The sequence below is a fragment of the Camelus bactrianus genome, chromosome 12, assembly GCF_048773025.1.
Source record: "Camelus bactrianus isolate YW-2024 breed Bactrian camel chromosome 12, ASM4877302v1, whole genome shotgun sequence".
NCBI classification, from domain to species: Eukaryota; Metazoa; Chordata; class Mammalia; order Artiodactyla; family Camelidae; genus Camelus; species Camelus bactrianus.
The window spans coordinates 6,840,736-6,865,025 of NC_133550.1; the positions used below are offsets into that span (position 1 = coordinate 6,840,736).

Sequence of the window (24,290 nt, forward strand, 5' to 3'; positions counted from 1 at the left end):
CTCAGTGTGCATGGAACACAGGCTGTGTGAGTGGGAGCAGCAGGAGACAAGGTTGAGGCCCAGTCATGGATTTAGATGACTTAGATTTTACTGAGTAGGTTGAATGCTTTTCAGGTACAGACATCAACAGAACTGTGCTTCAGGAAAATTAATCAGACAGCACCGTGTGGCTGAGAGGGGAAGGGACTGATGCTGTGGGGATAGCGAGAAGGCTGCTAGGATTGGCCAAGCAAGGGGCATTGAATGTTGAAGACCTGAACACTGGACGTGGCCACAGGAATGAAGAGGAGCGGCAGGAGCTCCAGAGCTACTGCAGAGCAAGACTCTGCAGCCTCCTCTCCTGAGGTAATGCACAGGGCAATGGGGAGGAAACATCAGAGCCTCAAGACTGAAAAAGCAATAGAGATAGAAATTGGGAGTACTGGAGGAGAAAGTTTTAGGAGAAAGTACGATACATTCTATCTTGGATATATTGAGTATCTGGCTGCAGAGTACTTACGGAATTTAGAAACACAGGACAGAACCTCAGAAAATGGTCAGGTCAAGGGCTGTAGATGTTTGCAATAGTCAAGGTATCGTTGGATATATATCTGATTCATGTTCAGCTTTGGCTCAGTTTGGGGGCTCTGCCTGGCCTGGCACGCCCCTTCTGCAAGTCCAGTCTTCTTGCTGTGTGATGGTTTAACAGTAACACCCACGGAGGCCGTGCAGTCCGAGCTCCTCCTCAGCGGGGGGTGGATTTTCATCTGTGACTGGCGTTGGGAAACTGCCCTTTTAGTCCATAGACAGGCAGGACAAGCTCTGTCTGTGACTACAGTGCAGCAAAGAACGCCAATCAGGCAGCACAGAGGTAGCTGGCTAGAGAACACAGAGCTCTTGGAATGGAGAGAGCTGAAAGCTGGGGGGAGGGGGAGAGAACAGGGATGTGGGGGAGAGGGGAAAGGAGAGAAAGAGAGGGAGTGATGGAGGGAGCATTAAATGCCTCTGTCCACTATTTTCTCCCCTTCACTGGCTCTTCCAATTTTATTCCCCTATATCCTTAACAGCTCTGGACCCACTTACAACAAGCCATTCTCTGCGACACCGGCCAGGTGTCCCACAATTCAACTCAGTCCTGTAAGGTTACCTGCTCCCCACCCCACCTGCAGATGCCAGTTGCAAACACAGATTATCACTTGTGCTTCTGACAGACTGACTATAGGTTGGGGAATCCAACAACCCCATCCTTGGGTTCAATTCATTTGCTGGAGTGGCTCACAGAACTCACAGAAACATTTTACTTACCAGATTACTGGTTTATTATAAAAAGATACAGCTCAGGAACAGTCAGGTGAAAGACATGCTCGGGGCAAGGCAGGGGGAAGTGGCGCAGAGCTTCTGCGCTCCCTCTGAGCACAGCGCTTTCCCTGAATCTCCGCATGCTCACCGGAAGCTCTCTGAATGCTATCCTTTTCAGTTTCTATGGAGCCTTCATTACAAAGGCATAACTGATTTAAATAATTGGCCATTAGTGATTAAACTCAATCTCCATCCCCTCTCCCCTCCCTGAAGGTCTGGAGGCAGGACTGAAAGCTCCTACAGCCCAGTGTTCAGCGCAGTGTGGGACTCTGCCGGGCAGTCTTTGCTCAAGGACCCCCATCAGCCTAGCTGAGAGTGTTTGGGGCCTGGGCTGCAGTTTAAGTTTCTTTCTCTTAAATCCCCCTGCCTTCTCTCTCTTCTTTCAGAGGTGTCAGGCCTGTGTTGCCACCTATTTCTGCACTCTCCCCCTTTATTCTCTATAGATGTTGCCCCCAGTGAGGCCCTTGACTGTCTTGATGTCTGAACTGACACACAGGGATATGACAGGACCTGCCTTACAGGGCTGTTGTGAGAATTCACTGTTAATATATGTGAAATGCTCAGAACAGGGCCTGATCATAGCAAATGCTACACAAGTGTTAGCTGCCTTTACTGCTATTTGATTGTGCTTTAGATCTCAAGTTATATTTACTTCTCACTAGGAAACTTCTCAGATCTCCCTAGACTGGCTTGGAAGCCTCTCCTGAGTGCTCCAGCAGCATCCTTCCCTTACTTCAGTTACAGTCAGCTCTCCATATCCACAGGTTCCACACCTGCAGATTCAACCAACTGTGGATCAAAGATATTAGGAAAAAATTCCGAAAAAGCAAAACTTGAATTTGCTGCAGGCCAGCAACTACTTACATAGCATTTACATTGTATTTGCAATTATTTACAGAGCGTTTACATTGCATTAGGTATTATAAGTAATCTAGAGATGATTTAAAGTATATGGGAGGATGGGCATAAGCTGTATGCAACTACTATGCCATTTTACATAAGGGACTTGAACATCCTCAGATTTTGGTATCTGCGAAGGGTCCTAGAATCAGTTCCCTGTGGATACCAAGGGACGACTGTGTATCGCATTGCTTTCTTGCCAGTCATTACACTTAAGACTGTGAATTCAGTGAAAATGGAACCTCGTTTCCTTCACTGTCACATATCGGTGCCTGACATTGTGTCTGGCTCATAGTAGATGCTGAACTGATGTCTGCCGAATGAGAATGATGACTCAGTGGAGTCTTAACAGGTGAATGTTATTTCTCAAAGGGATGAGAGCTGGGAAAGAAGGAACTGTACACAGAATTGTGTACCAAGGCATGAAAAGCCTGTAGTGTGTAGGGTACTGGACGGTGTTTGTTATGACTGAAGAGTAGGGTGCAAAAGAAGTGTGGTCAAAGAGAAGGCTAAGGACGAAGTCAAGGGCCAGAGCACTGGGAAGGCCTTAAAGCCAAGCTAAGGCAGGCACTGTGTGGGCCTTATGATGCCCTAGTGGGCCCAAGCCCGCCTTTGACCTCTACCTGTAACTTTATGAATCATGTGTTAGTTCAGCCAACAACTGTAGATTGCCCCAAAGTGGTAGATGTTTCTCCAGAACTACATACAGACAGGTAGGCATCTCTGGACACCCAACACTCATCTCTGAACAATGCAACTGATTGGTCTATATTTATAAACTACTTTGGCTGCAATCTCTTACCGAAATTGTGGGTCTCTTAACTAATCTCTTTGCCTTCACCGCACCCCTGTTTAATCTTTCCTCCTTTCCCGCTGTGAGGCAGAGCTTTCTAAAGCTAAGTCTGGCCATCTTACTCCTGCATTGAATACCTTCTAGTAGCACACCCTTGTGGCCTGCAAGACAGCATCCCGATGCCTTAGTGCAGCCCACGGGCCCCTTCTGGCCCGACTCTTCCCTACCATACCTTCCACGTCTTCCTCTGTGTGCTCTCTGCCTCACCGTGCTGAGCTGCCTGTCGGTATCAGCAAGTTTCATGTTGCCCACCACTCCACTCACATGCACATTATTGCTGCCTGGAGTGTCCTTTCAACCTTGTCCACTTTTTGAACTCAACTATCTTGTAGGAAGTAGCTCCAAAATCACCGCCTCTGTGGAGCTGTTTCTAACTCTGCAGGCAGTGGGTCACTGGCCCTCTTCTGCAGCCTCATTAGACTGTGTGTACGCTTCTGTTGGCACCTACCACAAGGCAGTGCATTTATTTGGTTACTTCCCTGACTCCCTCCGTGGACTGTGACTAGAGGATTGGACTAAATATTAGTTAATAAAGAGTCCCAGCACCTCATGCAATGCCTGGCACATAGTAAATACTCAACACTGGTTAGAGAAAAAAAGGAAGGAATAAAATAAAACTGTTCTTTTTCTTTTGAAAGGGAAAGGAGATCTTCTCACCATGTGGCTGTACCTGGCGGCCCTGGTGGGCCTGTACTACCTCCTGCGCTGGTACCGGGAGAGGCAGGTGGTGAGCCACCTCCGGGACAAGTACGTCTTCATCACGGGCTGTGACTCGGGCTTCGGGAACCTGCTGGCCAGGCAGCTGGACCTGCGAGGACTCAGGGTGCTGGCTGCGTGTCTGACCGAGAAGGGGGCCCAGAAGCTGAAGGGCCAGACGTCAGATAGGGTGGAGACGGTGATCCTGGATGTCACCAACACACAGAGCATCGCTGCGGCCACCCAGTGGGTGAAAGAGCGTGTGGGGGACAGAGGTATAGAGAATTATTTTCTCCTTTCATTACTTAGGCATGAAGCTGTTAAAGTTATATATGTGTGTGTGTGTGTGTGTGTGTGTGTGTGTATATATATATATAAAATATATAATGTATATATATAATATATCACGTTTTATATATATATAAAATCTCAAAAGCAGGGCTTAAATGCTGGCTTTGTCATTTGAAGGGCAGTCTTGATCTTTTGTGCTGTTTCATTTTCTTAACAATTTCACGTCGAAAAATGAACCCAGTCAATTTGATGCTGTTATCCCATCTTGCAACTGGAATGTTTACAACCACAATTCTTTGCTTGAAGAATTTTCAAGGTATTCTTTAGAAATCAATTCTTCTTCCCTTGGCTACCATCTAAAATATAGACATTCACTAATGTCAGCCTTTGGTCCTCTTCTTTTTTAAAAAAAAAAAAAAAGTTTTTTTTTTTTTTCTAATTAGTAGACAGCGTTTCTTAGAGCAGTTACAGGTTTACAGAAAAACTGGAAAGTATAGATTTCCCATATACAACCCCCACCTTATAGTTTCTCCTATTATTAACGTCTTGCATTGGCGTGCCACATTTATTATATTTGATGACCCAGTATTGATGCATTATCATTAACTGAAGTCTGTAGTTTACATTAGGATCCACACTGTGTTACACAGTTCTATGGGTTTTGCCAAATAGAAATTATTGTATATCTACCATTAATAGCATAATGTAGAATAATTTCACTGCCCTAAAAATCCTCTGTGAGCCATCTAGTCATCTCTTCCTCCGTCACCACCTTCCCCCAAACCTGGGAACTCCTCAGCTTTTTACTGTTTCCGTAGTTTTTTTTTTTACCAGATGTCATATACTTGGAATCATGTTGGGTATGGCCTTCTGGACTGGCTTCTTTCATTTAACAATATGCATTTAAGGTCCCTCCATGTCTTTCTGTAGCTTAACAGCTCATTTCTTTTTATTGCTCAATAATATTCTACTGTAGTTACCACAGTTTATTTCTTCATTCACATATTGAAGGATATCTTGGTTGTTTCCAATTTTCGGCAATTATGAGAAATCCTCTTTTCTAAGTTGCATTTTCTTTGGATATTATCCAAATCCTCTTTAACCTCTTTCTTGTTCCTCCCCCTTGTTTTATGATTTAATAGATCTTATTAATTGGACATCCTAAATGTCTATTTAACCTAGGAGTTGCAAACTGGCAATAAAATTGTTTTGCTTGGGTTGCAGAATGTTTAACTTCTTTTAAATGTACTTTAAAGTTGAAAATTGACTTTAAACCATTACTCCTACCTGAGGACGTTCTTGACTCCCCCAGGCAGAACCAGGAGTTACAGGCAGTCACAGCCTCTGTGCTGTGCTGTTCGGAGCAGTTTATTTCTACAGTGTTGTTGTTGTCATTGTTTTCCCATCAGTTAGAGCGTGTGCTCCCTGAGGACACAGACCTCTCTTACCCATTGCTGTATCTCCAGTTTCTGACATTTTGCCTGGTACGTGATATGGGCTCAACCAATGCTGAATGGACCCCACCTACCTACAGTTTTATCCATTACCTTTATGCCCTTGATTGCTAAGTTATTTCTTGTTCTTCACACCTGAATTCCCAACCGCTTGCTGGCTTTCTCATCTGCAAATCCTGCTGGAACCTCAGATTCATAAAATCTAAAGGAGGACTCTCTGTCTTTTTATCTTCTCTTCACCACACCTGCTTTTCTCTTTGGCCCTTCTCTCAGGGGAGTATGCTACCATCCCTTCAGTGACAAAGATTGTTGCCTCAGAGCCTTTTTCTGACCTTACACTTTCAAACTTTTTATATCTCCATATTTTATATGAGTCTTTTGTAAATAGCATACAGCTAGATATACAAAATAATTCAGCCGGACAGTTTTTGCCTTTCTGACTAGAACATTTCATTCACCTACACTTACTTAAGGACGGGTATGTTTGAATTTATTTCTGTCGCCTTATTTTGTGCTTGTTTGTCCCACATTTTCTGTTTCTTTCCCTCTTGTGAATTGATTGGATTTTTATTCCACCTTTTCCATTACTAAATTGAAAGTAACATATTCTATTCCTATGTATTTAGTGGTTCCTCTAGAAATTTGAACTGCATCTTTACCAATTGTCATTTTATTATTTTTTTCTCCTGATTAATCCAAGGCCTTCAGAACACTTTGAACTTCAATCACCTCCTCTGACATATATGCTATTGCTAGCATGTATTTTAGTTCTGTTTTTGGCCCTACAATATATGATGTTTGTTTAGACTTATCCCCTACTTACCGTTTTCTTTGTTCATCATTCCTTCTAGAATCTTTCATCTAAAATTACTTTCCTCCTGACTGAGTATATTCTTTAGAATTCAGAATATGTTAGGGGTAAAACTTCTCTTTCTTTTCCTCTCCTTTCCTTTCCTTTTCTCCTCCTCCTTTTCATTCTCCTCCTCCTTCTTCTTTGTTTTTTTACATTTCTTAAAATGTCTTTACCTTCATTCCTAGATAAGCATTTGTAAGTTTACAGTTATTTTCTCAGCCCATTGGAGATACCATTCCACTGTCCCCTGGTTTCTGTTGTTACTATTGAGAAGTCAGCTGTCAGCCTAACTGTTTCACCTTTTGTAAATCTGTCTTTTCTTTCTGACTATTTAAGGATATTCTCTTTCTTTGATCTTACTAAGGCTTTATTTTAGTCTGTCTAGATGTGAATTTTTTTATTTATACTGCTTGGGGTTTCTTTGGCTTTTTGACTCTATGGGTTAGTGTCTTTGTCGAGTCTGGAAAATTCTCATCTGTTGTTACTTCGGATATTGCCTTTATTCCATTTTCCCTCTTTTCTTCCTGAATCTGATTAGATACATGTTAGATGTTTTTAATTTGCTCTTGTGTCTCTTTTATTTCACTCTTTTCCATCTCTTTTTCTCTTTGCACTGTATTCTAAATGTCTCCTTTTTTCTATGTTGCAGCTTACCATTTTCTCTTTTCTGCTCTTTCTGTCTGCTATTAAATCTGTCCACTGAATGTCAGCTATTATACCTTTTATTTCTAGAACTTCTATTTGGTTCATTCTAAATCTTCTTGATCAATTTGATAGTATCTTGTCTGGATGAATATTTTCAAGCCCTTTTATTTAAAAATCACATTTAGCACACACATTTTACTTTATGTGTCTTATAAATTTTGGTATCTAAAGTCCTTGTGAGCCTGTCTCTGCTGCCTATGGTTTCTGCTCTTTTTTTGCCTATGATGCTTTGTTACTGTGTGTATGTAGTGACTGATGACAGTGAACTCCTATTTTTCTTAGTAACTCTCTCTTGGTGACTCTTTAAGGCCTGACATAAAGATTCCTTCAGAGAGGATCTACATTTGCTTCCATCAGGTGCCAGGGGGCACTTGGCCACCTTCAACTTAATTCTTGGCTTGAAGTTTTTTGTTTTTTGTTGTTTTGGCCACTCAGATAGTGTGAATTCAGCTGCAAACTCTTATGAGGGATGACCTGTGGTTATGATTCCTCAGGGCCAATTCTCCCAACACCAGAGTTCAAGACAGGCAGTTATACTTTCAGTCCTTTGGAAGGACTTTCTATCTCACCCTTATGTGACAGTGTAGCCAGTTAGCATCCCAGTTTAATGAAGAAAGTGTCTTTTATTAGATTCCCTACCTTAGGTGGGCCCTGGACTTCATACCTTCTTAATGTGTATGTTTTTTGAGGCTATAAGCACTGAACTTCAATTTCACACTGGTTGGCAAATTTTCTTGAATCAAAAAGCTAGCATCAGTGTTCTGTTTACCCTCCCTGGATTCCTATCTTCTTTTAGTTTTTAGCCTGACCTTTCTATACTTTCTTACTGATAGATGTGTTTAAGAAGATTGAAAAAATGTATTTTTGTCTAGCATTTTTTAGTTGTTTTCAGCAGGAAGATTGATCAAGGTAGAAGTCTCTCATTTTTGTCTGAAACTAAACTCCTGCTTTGCCTTTATTGTTTTAGGACTTTGGGGTCTGGTCAACAACGCAGGCACTTTTCACCCATTTGGCTACACTGACTGGCTGAAGATTGACACCTACATGAGTACCCTCCAAGTCAACCTCATTGGTTTGATAGAGGTGACCTTGAGTATGCTTCCCTTGGTGAAGAGCGCACAGGGGAGAATCGTCAATGTCTCCAGCATTCCGGGAAGACTTGCTCTCTTTGGAACAGTCTACTGTTGCTCCAATTATGGAGTGGAAGCCTTTTCAGATGTTCTGAGGTAACACTCTTAAGTTAAAACAGAAGCAACAACTGAGCACTTAAACATGTCTCCGATACCATGCTCGTCACTTTCACCTACATTATCTTATTTCATCACTCTCAAAATCCGATCTGTAGATATTGTTACTGGTCTATTTTATACACGAAACTGAGCCTCAGATTTTAGTATCTTTATCAACGTTCACCTGCCACAATCAGGACTTGGCAGACCTGTGTTTTGTCCGCAGTCTTTGTCTCCTGTAACCACATCACACTTTAGTTCAAGATTGACCCTTGATACAATTTCATTTCTGAAGAGAGGATGATTGTCTTCTTTCCTCCTTAAAGCACACTTGTCTTTGTTTCTTCATGGTGACTCTTTCTGGTGCTTATCTGCTTCCAACTAACTTATTCCTTTGCTTTACTTTTTGTATCTTTTCTTTATCTAACAGCTTTCTTTTCTTTCTTATATCTTCAGTTTGCCACAACCCTTAATGGCCCTGCCTCTGCCTCCTGGATTTTTTTAATACATCATTTCAGCTTCATGTCTATCAGCTACTTTTTTTTTTTATTTCCCTTTATATTTCAGTTTCTGAGAGAGAGAATCCTATTATCTGAGTTCATTTTTTTGTGTATGCCAGGTGATACCACATCATGTGATATATTTTGCACTTACTATGTGTCAGGCACTGTTGTGAGTACTTTGCATCTGTTAAATCATTTAATTTTCATAGTAACCCAGTGAGGAAGGAATTATTTTTATCCTTATTGTATGTCTAGGGAAACCGAGGCACAGAGGTTCAGTTATTTGTCACAGCCATATAGGTAATAACACTGTAATTAATCACTGTCCAGGCCTGAGAGGGGCACCCCTCCCATCAAGTACCCTTCCTGGTCCAGTCAGCTGTAGACATTAGGGTGCTGCACAAACCCCCCTTTAGCAAGGGCTGACCTTAGGGCAATTCCATTTGGAAATGAGCTGTAAATATTATAGGCACCACGTATTAGCTTCCTATGGCTGCCACAGTAAATTACCATAAGTAATTTATGTCTGGTGTATGGTGTCTTAAAACACCACATATTTATTCTCTCGCAGCTCTGGAGGCTAGAAGTCTGAAATCAGTATCATTGGGCCAATGTCAGTTGTTGTCAGGGCCGTGTTCCTTCTGAAGGCTCTAGGAGAGAATTTGTTACTTGCCTCTTCCAGCTTCTGGTGGCCACCAGCATTCCTTGGCTTGTGGCCGCATCACTCTAATCTCTGCCTCCATGATCACATTGTCTTCTCTTCCTCTGCTGGCCTTCAAATCTACCTCTGCCTCTCTTGTAAAGATAGTTGTGATTGCATTCAAGGCATGCCCAGGTAATCTAGCACAATCTCCCTATCTCAGGATCCTTAACTCAGTCACACTTGCAGTCTTTGCCACCTACAGTAACAAATATTTACAGGTTCCAGGTATTAGGACCTGATATCTTTGGGAGCCATTATTTACTACCACATACCATGACTGGTATGTATCAATTACAATGTGCAAAGTACATTATCTGCTTAGGAAGGGAGTAGGGAAATAACCGAGGACACTGCATAAGTTGTTACTATGTGGCAGGCACCTTGCCTGGCTTCCTGTCTGCCCGACATCCTGTCTACCTCCACGGGGCTTCTCCCTGCTGATTTACCACCACTCATGACTCTTGGACTCCTTGACTCATTCCCAGACCAAGAGCAAAGATATGCTCTTCCAGCATTCAAATCACTGATTCCTTTACAAAGTTCCAATTTGCCTTAATTGTGCTAGGAATCAACAGGAACAGGAAGTTTTGTCCCACGTCTGAGTTGGAGTTTGACAGGGGATGGAGATGTTGTGATGTGCTGGGAATCTGTGAGCAAGCTGCAAGGGGAAGGGAATGTAGAGGGCAGAAGCGCCCCTGGCTTGCACAGCCCCTCCCCTTCCCCAGCACACTCAAGCACCTGGAGAATCATTTTCTGAAGCTCTAAATTGGAAGGTTTTATGTTTTGGTTCAATGAGGGAGGATTTTCCTTTGGAACAGGGGTTTTTTACTTTTGGCCTGCCTCACAGCCACCTGGAGGGCTTGTTCAAACAGACTGTTGGTTCTCATCTGGAGTGTTTCCGATTTGGACTGGGGCCCAATAATTTGCATCTCTAACAAGCCCCCAGATGCTAATACCGTTGTTCTGGGTCTACACTCTGAGAACCATTCATTGCTTTAGAGGGTCATGATGCTTTGTGTTTTACATTCTTATGGACCATTATTCCAAACATTTCTCTTTGACATCAGCTTGGGCTCGTCTTCCCTAGCAAGGCTGCTTGAACTTCTAGTTTAGGGAGCCTCATCACTTTCCCTGGAGTGCCTACAGTATGCGTCTAACATGGTGCACAAGATCATCTTACTTCACTTGGCAAAGGCGGCACTTAGCACAGTGCCTGGGACATGCACAACCTCTGATAAGTATTTTTGGAACTGTTTTTTGAACTGCCTTGACTATTCCGGAATGACCAATGACTTGTACTTTTAAGGCCCACATCCTATTCCATTAATGGTCTCTTGCAGTCTTTGAACACACTGTAATTTTTCACAGCCCCCTGCTTCTGTGTGTGCAGTTTCCATTGCCTGATATTCCACTCCTCCTCTTTCTTTGTGGGGAAATTCCTTCCTTATTCTTCAAGGCTCAACTGAAACATTTTCTCTTCACTGAAGCCTACTCTAACTCCCTCAGAAAGTCTGCGTCCCCTGCTCTACTTATGTAGCCCTTTGAATACCTCTCCTTTAGACTTCTTTTGAATTATATTGCAATTATTTGCTTACTTGTTAGACGCACTCACTCACTGTGAGCTTTTTGAGGTGGGGAGCAGAGTCTTAATTTACTGAGATTGTGCATGTAGCACAGTAGATACCATAAAAATGCTGATTTTCATTATTATTCCTCATATTCTTCATGTTTGCAGTGTCTAGCACATGGTGGGTACTTAATAACTCTGTTAGAAGAGTGGATGTGTTGAGAACTGTTGAATGGTTCTGGTAGTTTGTATAATCATGTCCCGGCTGTTGCATCTAGGGATATTTAAAATTTCTTTTTTTCCTCTCCTTAAAATATTCAGTAAATGTGTTTTTCATAACTATGTTTTGTTTTGTTTCCACCCTGAGAACATTGAAATTATGGTATCTTCCAATCAGAGGCATTAACTTGAGGGTTTTTCCCTAGGCGTGAGCTTCAGCATTTTGGGGTGAAAGTCAGCATAGTTGAACCTGGCTGCTTCAGAACAGAGATGACAGATCTGCAGAAGGCCTCAGAGACAATGAAGCAAGTCTGGAAAGAAGTCCCTCCTCATATCAAGGAGACCTATGGACAGAAGTTTTTTGATGCCTGTGAGCTTTTCTTTGAGGGGATCATGGAAAGCCTTGCATGAGAAGGGCAAAGAGGGTTGGTGGGGATTGATTGGCAGATCCTCTGAGAATAAAGCTCCTTAAACAGAGCCTTCCCAAGATAGGAGGGGCTCAGAAATGTCCCACTGACCTCATGGTTGACTTGGTGATGGCTGCTGTGGCTGGGGAAGAGACTATACAGGCAGCCTAGGGCCAGGGCCTGCCCTGCCTGGTCACCTGTGGGCCTGGCCGCCTAGCACAGGGAGGTACTACACGGTTAGAGGCATGGAGTCTCTGGGTCTTGAGAGGGACGTGCCTCTTCATTGTTTTGCCAGGCTGGTGTGGGAGGCCTGCTCAGGTAAAGTGCAGCCTTCAATGTCACCTACCCTTTTGGTAACAGGGCCTGGCCACAAACTCCATGTTTCATTGTGAGGGGGCGCAGGGTGTATGTAGGTGGGCAGAGGTGAGTGAGTGAGGACCAGATTTGCAGGGCCCTATTGACCATTCCCAGAGGCTGGACCTCATGTGCAGGCCACAGCAGGCTTGTAGGAGTGAGATGGTTCAATTTTGTGTAAGAATATCATTCTGATGACCTGGAGGAGGAGGCAGTTTTGGGGGTGGATGGAAGGCAATCTTCCTAGTAGAAGTAAGTCATGCATACCGGTGTGGGGCACCTTCCTGGGGAAGGGATGCTTTTTTCCCCACACAAAGAAGTCAGCAGCTTGCCAAGGCCAAAGGGAGCAGCTCTCCTTTCCATTTCACAAAAAGGCCGTGGGGTGGGTAGCAGTAGCCCTGTCCCTGGCATTGGATGATGCCTTAGTACAGAGGAAAGGTGAAGGGCAATGCACAGAGAGAAGATTTCTGACCTACAACCCTGTCTTCTGGGTTCATCAGGCCTAAGAGGGTCACCACCAACAGGGGGAGGGAAATTGGATCAAGGAAAGTCTGACAAAAAACTGTCTGAGCTTCTCAGAACTCAAGCTAGGGAACTACGGTTCCTATCATGCCAGGAGGCCAGTCATTGTTCTAAGCTATTCCCCATCTAAAGTTTTAAACTAAGAGGGAATTTGTTTCCCCTTATGGGTACATATAGTTTACAACAGAAATCAAAGCAAAATAGAATTTACTAAGAAGTGACTATATGTAAGAGGAGGGATGTATTTATTTCATGATTTAAAAGGAGTTGACATTATTCATTTATTTGTCCATGGATCAGAATAATCTAGGTCAGTAGGTCAGTACTGTCCAATAGATATCTAAGAGCTATATATATAATAAATTTTCTAATAGCTACTTTTAAAAAGAGGAAAAGAAACAGGTAAAATTAATTGTAATAATACATTTAATTTTAAACGAATATACCCTCAAATACTGCCATTTCTTCATTTATTATCAACATAAAATTTATTAATAAGATATTTAATGTATTTTTTCCCTTTGGTCTTTGAAAATTGGTATGTGTTTTACGCTTACAGCACACCTCAACTTGGATGCTAAACTTTCCCAGGACATACTTCATCTATATTTAGATTAATAAAATTTATAGTTGCCAGCAGCATTATTTCATAATAGCCCCAAAGTGGAAACAGCTCAAATGTTCATTAAATGTTGAATGGGTGAACAAAGTGTGGTATAGCTGTACAATGGAATATTACTCGGCAATAAAAAGAAGTGAAGTACTGATATACACTGCAACATGGATGAACCTTGAGAACAGTTTGCTCTGTGAAAGAAGCCAGTCATTAAAGTCCACAATGTATGATTCTATTTCTATGAAATGTCCATAAAAGGCAATCCATAGAGACAGAAAATAGATTAGTGGTTGCCTAGGGCTGGGTGGGTTGGCCGGAAATGGGAGTGACTATTCATGGGTACAGGGTTTCCTTTTGGGATGATGAAAATGTTCTCTAGTTTGTGGTGATGGCTGCAAAACTCTGATTATACTTAAAGACATTGATTTGTACACTTTAAATGGATGATTTTTATGATGTATGAATTATGTCTCAATAGAGATGTTAAAAAATTTCCAATTGAAAAAGTAGATTAACATACCTATATTGTTCCAAAGATACTTCAGAGTTTTCCAATAACAGAATTGAGTTTTAAAATTAAAATTAATTAAAATTTAAAAGTTCAATTTTCAGTCATACTAGTTGTATTTTAAGTGCTCAACACCTCCATGTGGCTAGTGGCTGTTATATTGGGAAGTACATCCTAATCCTTGTGGAAATTACATGTAGTTAGACTTCTGTGGCTGAGTCCAATAGGATCTTAAAATACAAGGAATAAAATTGCTGACTGCAATTTATCTTTTTGTATACAGATTTTGAAACCACAAGTAAAGGGCTGTCGCAAATTAGCCCAAACATGAGCCTGGTCACAGACTGCATGGAACACGCTCTGACATCTGTGCATCCCCGCACTTGATATTCAGCTGGCTGGGATGCTCAATTTTTCTTCATCCCTCTATCTTATTTACCTACATCACTGGCAGACTACATATTGACTAGACCCTGGCCCAAACCAGCCCAGGAAGTCTAAAGAAAACTGGCTTGGTGGCTCTTGAAATGAAGAAGGCAAAAATCTGAAATTGATTGTTAGTGTTCCAATAATCCTTATTTATAATCTATACTTTTGGCAACAATAAGCTTTATTGCCTAAACTCATTTATCTGGCATCATCAGAGAACCAGCATGTTTATATTTATATCCAAAGTTTATTCCTTTAGGTGATGAATCTTTATATTTTAAACATTTTTTGATGACAGTATTTTCAAAATGCATCATTCTTCCTTGTCTTATTAAACAGAGTAGACCAAAAACAATTTAATTTGTTTTGATATAATTTATTTATGTAAATTAATAGCTGTTCTGTGATGTGATGAACTATTATTGCATAGGGACCAGTAAGAAATATGTGGGTCTGTTTATCTTTACTTGAAATGGGTGTACCTTGGTAATTTCAAAAAATGTTTAATTTTGTATTCTCCTCCCTATTTGCCAACTATTTTTGAATGTATTTCTTTTTTACTTAAAAAGAATTGTCTTCCAAGGCAATAGAAATAAGAGCAAAGATAAACAAATGGTATCTAATCAAATGTACACACTTTTGCATAGCAAAGGAGCCATCAACAAAATGAAAAGACAACCGAGGGACTGGGAGAAAATATTTGCAAATGATGCAACCAATAAGAACTTAATTTCCAGAATATACAAACAGCACATACAACTCAATAACAAAAAACCAAACAACCCAATTAAAAATGGGCAGAAGACTTAAACAGACATTTCTCCAAAGAAGACATAGAGATGGCCAATAGGCACATGAAAAGATGCTCAATGTCACTAATTATCAGAGAAATGTAAATCAAAACTATAATGAGGTATTACCTTACACCAGTCAGAATAGCCATCATTAACAATTCCACAAATGATAAATGCTAGAGATGGTGTGGAGAAAAGGCAGTCCTCCTACACTGTTGGTAGGAATGCAAATTGGTGCAGCCACTATGGAAAACATATGGAGGTTCCTTAAAAACTAGAAATAGAGTTTCAGTATGATTCTAGTCCTGGGCATATAACCAGAAAATATGAAAAGTTTAATTCGAAAAGATACTTGCACCACAATGTTCATAGCAGCACTATTCACAATAACCAAGACATGGGAGCAACCTAAATGTCCATTGACAAATGAATGGATAAAGAAGACATGGTGTGTGTGTGTGTGTGTGTGTGTGTGTGTGTGTAGTATACACACATGCACGCAGGCGCAAGTGCGCACTCGCAATGGAATATTACTCAGCCATAAAAATGAAATATTGCCATTTGCAGCAACATGGATGGACCTCGAGATTATCATACTAAGTGAAATAAGTCAGACAGAGAAAGACAAATATTATATGATATCACTTATATAATAGAATCTAAAATATGATACAAATCAATGTATTTACAAAACAGAAAGACTCACAGTCATAGAAAACAAATTTATGGTTACCAAAAGGGGAAGGTGTGGGGAGGGATACACTAGGAGTTTGACACTAGCAGGTACAAACTACTGTATATAAAATAGATAAACAACAAATATTTACTGTATAGTACAGGGAACTATATTCAATATCTTTTTTTTTAACACTTTTTATTGATTTATAATCATTTTACAATATTGTGTCAAATTCCAGTGTAGAGCACAATTTTTCAGTTATACATGAACATATATATATTCATTGTCACATTTTTTTCTCTGTGAGCTACCATGAGATCTTGTGTATATTTCCCTGTGCTGTACAGTATAATCTTGCTCATCTATTCTACAATTTTGAAATCCCATCTATCCCTTCCCACCCTCCGCCCCCTTGGCAACCACAAGTTTGTATTCTATGTCTATGAGTCTATTTCTGTTTTGTATTTATGCTTTGTTTGTTTGTTTGTTTGTTTGTTTTTAGATTCCACATATGAGCGATCTCATATGGTATTTTTATAATAAACCATAATGGAAAAGAATATGAAAAAGAATATCTCTCTCTTTATGTATAATTCAATCACTCTGCTGTACACTAGAAACTAACAAAACATTGTAAGTCAACTATACTTCAATAAAAAATAATTTTTAGTTTTAAAAATCAAAATAGTATACACATACACAGTAAAAAAATTCAATTAAGACTTAAAAGCTTAACAATGGAAAAAACAGCAGCTCCCCCACCTTCACTGCTGCTCCTCACAGGCGAATGCTTTCAACTTCTGGCTATTTCTTCTGGTATTTACCACTGTATTTCTAAATAACATACTTATTCTTGGTTTACTAATTTCAGACATTCTCAGTTAACTTCCTGTTTGGGCAAATGAGAATTTAGCTTTTTTACACCACTTTTCTGACCATTTCCTATCCCTATATTTCTAATATAATTTTAATCACATTTCAGTAAATAGTGTTTGCATTGTTAGTATAAGAATATTGTTTACAGTTTAGTTAATTATTAGTACTAATTATTTTTTGTTTTTCTTGGAGTTATCACTTTGAGTTTTTATTCATATAATTTTTACTTATTTTTTTTCAGCTGTTCTCTCTGGTGTTAGAACACTATCAGTAATATTTTCTTGATAGTTAAATAGAGCATAGAATTACCCACTGCATGCCAACTGATCCAATATAGGATCACACTGATTTTTCATGTCCCTGTACTCCCACTTAGTCTATAATAGTTTCTTAACTTAAAAAATCTCTTATGCTTTGGACATTTTTGAAGAATATAGGCCAGTTATTCTGCAAAGTGGCCTTCGATTTGGATTGTATGACCTGCTCTCATGATCAGATCCAGGTTACGCATTTTGGCAGAAATGCCACAGAAGTGATAGAGTGTCCCGCTCAGGGCATTACATCAGTAGGCACAGAATGCAAGTTTATCTCATTGTTGGTGATGTTAAGTTAGAACCCTTGGTTAAAGTAGAGTCTGCCAAGTTTTTCTACTGTATAATTAATATGTTTTCCTTTGTAATAAGAAGTAACTTGTGAGGATATTTTGATGTTAAATGGATGTCTTGTTCCTCATTAAATTTTACCTACTAACTTTAGAATTATTAAATAGTTCTTTTTAAAATCAGTTATTACTGTGATGGTTCCAAATGGTGATTTTTAACTCCATCACTTCATTTGCATTTACAAGTTGAAATTTCCATCTCCTTTTAAAAAATTATTATTAAGAATGGAGTCATGGATTCTTATTTTATTCAATTGGTTATAAACTATTTCTATCATTAAATGCTTCATATTTTTATAATTCCTATACCTACTGCACTAAAAAAATCCAATCTACTATTTGAAGATCAATATTTACTTGTGGTTCTTTTTGCCTTTAAACTGAAAATATATATAGAACTTCCAAAATTAGGTCTTTTCTTCCCATTCAGTGTGTTTTTATTATTTATTTGAAATATAGTTTGGTTCATTTTATTTGTTAGTATTTAATTTGGCCTCCTCCCCTGCTCCCACATTCTTATTGATTTCATTTTATTCTTTGAATATATAAAACATTAACATGATTCTAAAGTCCAACCTAAATTATTTTGAAGAAATCTCAGGCATCATATAGGGACTGTAGTTTTTCAAATGTTACCATTTGCAAGAGCAATTATAAAAAATAAGGTACCTAGGAATAAATCTAACAACAGATATGTAATACCTTCACATAGAAAATTATAAAATTTTATTGCAAGGCATTAAAGAAGACCTAAGTTAATGTAAAAACATACAGTATTCATGAATAGGTATTCTCAATATCAGAAAAAGATATATCAACTTTCCCCCGAATACTTTATGAATAATTCCAATCCAGTCAAAATCCCAACAGCATTTTTATTCAAATTGAGAAGCTGGTTTTTAAATTTAATTGGAAGAGCAAAAGGGCATGCAGAACCAAGAGAATTTTGATAAACAGGATGAGAGAAACTTGCCTCTTCAAGCATTAAGACTTACTATAAAACTGTAATAATATAAACAAATAGATGGAAAGTAAAGATAGACAAAGATGGAAAGAACAGAGTGGAGAGCTGAGAGACATGTGGAACTAGATCTAACAGTGGTATCATAAGGATGTAGTGGGGAAACAATTCAATAATGGTGATGAGACAACTGTTTTTTCCTATGGAGAAGAATAAAATTAGACCCTTACCCCATCCCACACACGAAAATGGATTCCAGAGGAACAAATACCTAAATGTGAAAAGCAAAACTTTAAACCTATGAAAATAAAACGTTGCGAACATACTTACTTATGTCTTTGGGATAAGCAAGTCTCTTTAAACAAGATACACACACAAAAACACAATCATAAAGGAAGAGTATTAAGTCTGACTACAGTAAAATTAAGGACTCCTCTACATCAAATACACTCCTTACGTAGGTCAAAAGACAAGCCACCAGTTGTGAGATATGTTAACACCAGAGACAACCACAAATTTTAATAAGAATAGAAATAACTCCTCAAAATTTGTAAGCAAAAGAAACCTTGGTAGAAAAAATGGATAGAGGAAAATAAAATCTAAATCACCAATAAACATACAAAATATGCTCATCTTAGGGGGTATATCTCAGTGGTAGAGCATTTGACTGCAAAATGTGCTCATTTTAACTAGTAATTGGAGAAATGCAAAGTAAATCCACAGTGAGATACAGTTTCACATTCATCATACTGCCCAAAATTAAAACGTCAGCTAACACCAAGAGTGAAGCTGTAGATCAATGGGAGACCATACACTTCTGGTGCAAGAGTAAATGTGTACAACCATTTTGGTGAGCCATTTGGGAAATAGCTGATAAAGCTGAAACACATTTGCCCTATGACCCAACAATTCCACTCCCAGATATAGAACATTAATATCATACATGTACAAAAGGAGACCTGTACAAGAATCTTCATCACCCTACTGTCTGAATCATGATAAATTGGAAAGAACCTTTCTGTCCACTCACAGGAGAACGGATAAACTGTAGTATGTTCATGTAATGGTCAGTCAGCATGTCTATATCTATCTGTCTAGCTAGCTAACTACCCATCCATCCGTCCATTTGATGGTTACTGTGAACAAAATTAAGCTACATGTATTAACGTGGGTAAACTTTAAGAACACAATGACTGAAAAAAATAAGTTGCAGAAGATATGAATAGTGGTATGATACCTTCTGTTTAAAGTATTAAAACTTACAGAAAGTCCTATATATTGTTTACAGATATGTATCTACATAATAAAAGTACTAAAGAGTTTATGAGAATAGTAAACACCAAATTCCTGATGGTAATAATCTTTGATGATTTAGGAAGAGTATATTGGAGATGTCAGTTGAAATAATACTGTTGCATTTCTTAAGTTGGGTGTTAGGTACATAGGTGCAGGTATTAATTAATGCTTACACTATTTTGTAATAATAAAAATTAAATCTAAAAAAGCCATAATCTGTGTAATCTCAAAGTGTAGGAGTGACCTCTTTAAACACCTATTGCTATGCCTCATGTATAGTAAATAGTAAAAAACATTTGTTAAACGTAAAAAATAAACCATAGTTTTTCAATAAAGTGTAGTAATTTTCATCTGTCTTGCTATATTCTTCTTAGTGGATGTTGCTGGAAATTTAATTGCAGCCAGACACTGTTTTGAAAGATCTGTTCAAGTAGATCACAAACAAGAAGACCTGTTTATCCTGTCAAATGATGTAAATGAAGTGTAGAATGTTTAGAGGGCAGCAGCATTATGAAATAGCTTAGTCCTTGGGAAAGAAATCATCAATAAATGTGTCAGTAAAATTTTAATCTCTAGGACCTTGCACGTAGTAGTTATTAAATAAATATTTGCTGAATCCAGCAAATACAGGAAATATAAAATTATGTAACATGTAAATGCTGTTTTTCTGATGCTTTGGGAGGGAGGTTTCCTTGAGAAGTTAGCAATCCTAGGAACAAGAGTCAGAATTTAAATTGCTGACTGGAACACAAAAAAGTGAGGGAGCTCTATGCACATTTAGGAGTTTTATTCCATAGACTAGACAGTTTTGCAATGCTAGAAGCCTCTAAACATTCACTTAGATCTGCTGGACAGGATAAACGAAATGTGGATCTTCCTGTTAATGAATTACTTGAGCAAAATCGCCAAATCATTAACTTCTTATCTACGTGGAAGGCTGCATCTGAGATACATAATTCAGCAAAAAATATAGAGTAGCATATATAGTGTTGGGAAAGGGAAAATTTCTCTTATGCCCTCCCTTCTTTGGTTCTTTTTGGCTGGTCGAATAATTAAAATGACACGAGACAGATTAACTGGGGAGAACTGGATTTAATTTCGTTTAAGTATGGAAACCCCAGAGACATGAGAGGGTCAGACAGGAAAGTAAAAGGAGGCAGATATGCCATCCTGACCTAAGGAATGAGCTAGGGGCCTCATGCTTCCAAGGACAGCGGTCATTCATAGGATGGTAAGAAGAGCAGATGTTTAGTAATTAGATGTTTTCTTTGCCATATACGTGGGGCCACTTAGATAAAAGTTGTATCTGGCAATAACTCTTTTTTCTTCCTGGGAAAAAAATCCCCAATTTAAATTCTTCTAGGTAGTTAAGGGAGGAGCAATAGTTTATCTTGAGCTCACAGGGCCTCCGTTGCCTTTAGCTCAAAATAATCCACATGCCATTTTGGGGAGGTCTATTCTGAACTCCTGTAATAGTATGAAACCTATGTAAAAATAAATATATGTGCATACGCTATATGCAAGCTTGTGGGGTGTGTGTGTGTGTGTGTGTGAGAAATAATCCCAAATGTTGACGTTTATCTCAGAGATGGGTTAGGGGGTTGGACCTACACTTTCTGCATTGTACATGTTTATAATGTTTGAGTTTTCTGTAACTTATATTGTGTTTATGGTGGGAGGATATTTATATTTAACACATTCCTGGCAGGCCAGAAAGCCAGTCTGCTAATCAGCGTGGTGGGGTTTTGTTCCTAGGGAACAGGGGAAAGACACTTGGAGTAGACGATGGGGTGGTGGTTGGGGAGATTATAGTAATTTAAGGGCCAGCTTGATGCTCTTACCACCTGTACAGCTTCTTATTGCAAGAGGAGCAAATACAGTCATGAGCAGTTGTAGTCAAATCTGTTCTCAAAATAATATTTTTTCTAAATGTAATAATATAGGTCTGTGAATAATAAAGCATACAATATTCTTTATATTGATTATTTAAACATTAAAATGGCCTAACCAGAATTCTTATTTTTGGAACTTACTCACATTCTTTAATCAGCATATCAGCTGTATCTACCTCTACTGAATCACCGGAATTGTTTTTGAAGAATATATTTTTTCCATATGGTCTTATTATTTTAAACTTTTCATAAAATTGCACATAATTGGTCAATGAATTTGAAATAGTTGAGAAACATTGACTTCTGTAGTCCAGAATATATTTTTTTTAAATTTCTTTATTTAGCTGTAGTTGACTTAAAATACTTTGATAATTTCAGGTGTACAGCTTCAGATTCTTTTCCATTACATTATAGGTTATTATAAGATATTGAATATAGTTCCATGTGCTAGACAGTAAATCCTTGTTGTTTATCTATTTTATATATAGTGGTATGTATCTGTTAATCCTATATTCCTAATTAATCCCTCCCCTTCCCACTTCCCCTTTGGTAACCATAGGTTTGTTTTCTATGTCTGTGAGTCTCTTTCTGTTTTGTAAATAAGTTCATTTGTATCATTTTTTTAGATTCCACATATAAGCGATACCATATATTTGTCTTTCTCTGCCTGACTTACTTCACTTAATATAATAATTTCTATATTCATCCATGGTCCTGTAAATGGCATTATTTCATTCCTTTTTATGGCTGAGTAATAGTCCATTGTGTGTGTGTGTGTGTGTGTGCGCGCACATGTGTGTGAATTTCTGGTGTACAGCATAATGCTTCAGTCATACATGAACGTACATATATTCACTTTCATATTCAAATTCAAAAGCAAGACACACACACACACACACACACACACACACACACACACCACATCTTCTTTATCCAGTCATCTGTTGATGGACATTTAGGTTGTTTCCATGTCTTGGCTATTATGAATAGTGCTGATATGAACATCGGGGTGGGTGCATCTTTTCAAATTAGAGTTTTCATCTTTTCTGGATATATGCCCGGGAGTGGGATTACTGGATCATATGGCAGCTCTATTTTTAGTTTTTTAAGGAAACTCCATGCTGTTTTCCACAGTGGCTGCATCAATTTACATTCCCCTGACAGTGTTGGAGGGTTCCCTCTTCTCCATAGCCTCGCCAGCATATTATTTGTGACTTTTTGATGATGGCTATCCTAACCAGCGTGAGATGATTGATACCTCATTGTAGTTCTGATTTGCATTTCTCTAATAATTAGTGATGTGTAGTTCATAATATTGAGCACTCTATAGGTGCTGAATAACTTTGGAGGAAATTCTACTAAATGGAATCTATTTTCAATTTTTTTTTGTATTGAAAAGTATATGTATTTCAGCCTAAATATTTTCATATATACTTCTTTTGGGCTACATTCAAAAACTATTTTTGACAAAAAACTTGCCTCTATGGTTCCACCAAATCTAGATGCTGCAAAATCATAACCTTCTCAATTTTTTCCATTCCAGTGCAGAATATAAGTTCATCCATTAAAATTGGAGTTCCATAAAAGATTCATCCCATAAATCCATAGAGTCCAAAATATAATTATGGAATATAGATTTTCAAAAGTAAACCTTATATACTGTTTGGATTCTTACTTTTACCTTGTTCTGTTCCTCTATTGTTTTGCAGGGATGAGTTTAAATGTTTTGCTTTTGAATATGAAAACGAATATATGTATGTTCATGTATGACCGAAGCATTGTGCTGTACACCAGAAACTGACACAACATTGAAAACTGACTATACTTCAATAAAAACATATATATACAAAAAAAGTCTTGCTCTTTACAGTGTTTTCAATAGCTGCAGTTTACTAAATGCTTTAATAACACTCTTCCATTTGTTGAATATTGAATACAGATTTCCAACTGTTTTTTGAACAAAATTCAATAAAATTGAAAAGACTCATTTTTAAAAAAGCAAAAAATTTAGGGCACAGATTGATTTACAAGGTAATTCCTTTTTTTTTTTTTTTTTTACAAGGTAATTCTTCAAAAGCTCACACATCTCTCAAATCTAATTAGTGGCAGGCAGGAAAGAGAAGAAGGGTGTCTTGCTGTACTAAAGTATTTTTTAAAAACTGCCTTATTGAGATATAATTTACATACCATAAAATTCACTCCGAGTGTACAGTTTAGTATATTCACAGAGCTATGTAACTATTTCCAGTGCCTAATTTCAGAACATTATCATCACCCTAAAAAGAAAACCTGTACCCATTCAAAGTTATTTATTTCCTTTAATTTTTAACATTATTTTTTACTGTGAAATACAATGCACAAAGAAATGCATAATCATACACGTAGAATTTAATAAATAATTATAAAGTGAATACGCTTGTAACTCCCACTTTGATCAATGTATGGAACACTGGCCACCTGGGTGTACACCTTCCTCATTTGGTGGTCTAGTGATAAATGATATGGCAATAAGTCTGTTTAACATCTGTCACCATACGTAGCTACAAAATTTTTTTCTTGCAATGAGAACTTCAAGATCTATTCATTTATTTATTTATATTTTGTGAGGTTTACTTATTTATTTATTTTTAGAGGAGGTACTGGGGACTGAACCCAGGACCTTGTGCATGCTAAGCGTGCGCTCTACCACTTGAGCTATACCCACCCCCACAAGATGTAATCTTTAGCAACTTTCAAATATACGATACGGTATTATTAACAATGGTCACCATACTGTATATTACATCTCCATAACTTATTTTATAATTGGATGTTTGTATCTTTTGACCCCCTTCACCCATTTCACCCATCTCCACCCACTACCTCTGGCTACCACCAATCTGTTCTCTGTATTCATGAGCTCATTTATTTTGTTCTATTTTTTTAAAAAAAGTTCCACATACAAGTGAGATCATGACTGTATTCCTAAAAAATATGGTCTTATT

The 24,290-nt window shown here is 38.4% G+C and overlaps 1 protein-coding gene across 1 annotated transcript in view; it reads left to right on the top strand.

Moving 5' to 3' along the window:
* The window catches only part of LOC123614432 (17-beta-hydroxysteroid dehydrogenase type 6-like), a 31,554-nt gene extending 8,440 nt beyond the window's left edge, over positions 1-23,114 (top strand). The window contains exons 2-5 of the mRNA XM_074374569.1: positions 3,730-4,062; positions 8,058-8,316; positions 11,518-11,681; positions 14,002-23,114. Coding sequence (XP_074230670.1) covers positions 3,730-4,062; positions 8,058-8,316; positions 11,518-11,681; positions 14,002-14,105 — 860 coding nt within the window. The 3' untranslated portion in view covers positions 14,106-23,114. The remainder of the gene's footprint in view (positions 1-3,729; positions 4,063-8,057; positions 8,317-11,517; positions 11,682-14,001) is intronic.
* The last annotated feature ends 1,176 nt before the right edge of the window (positions 23,115-24,290 follow it).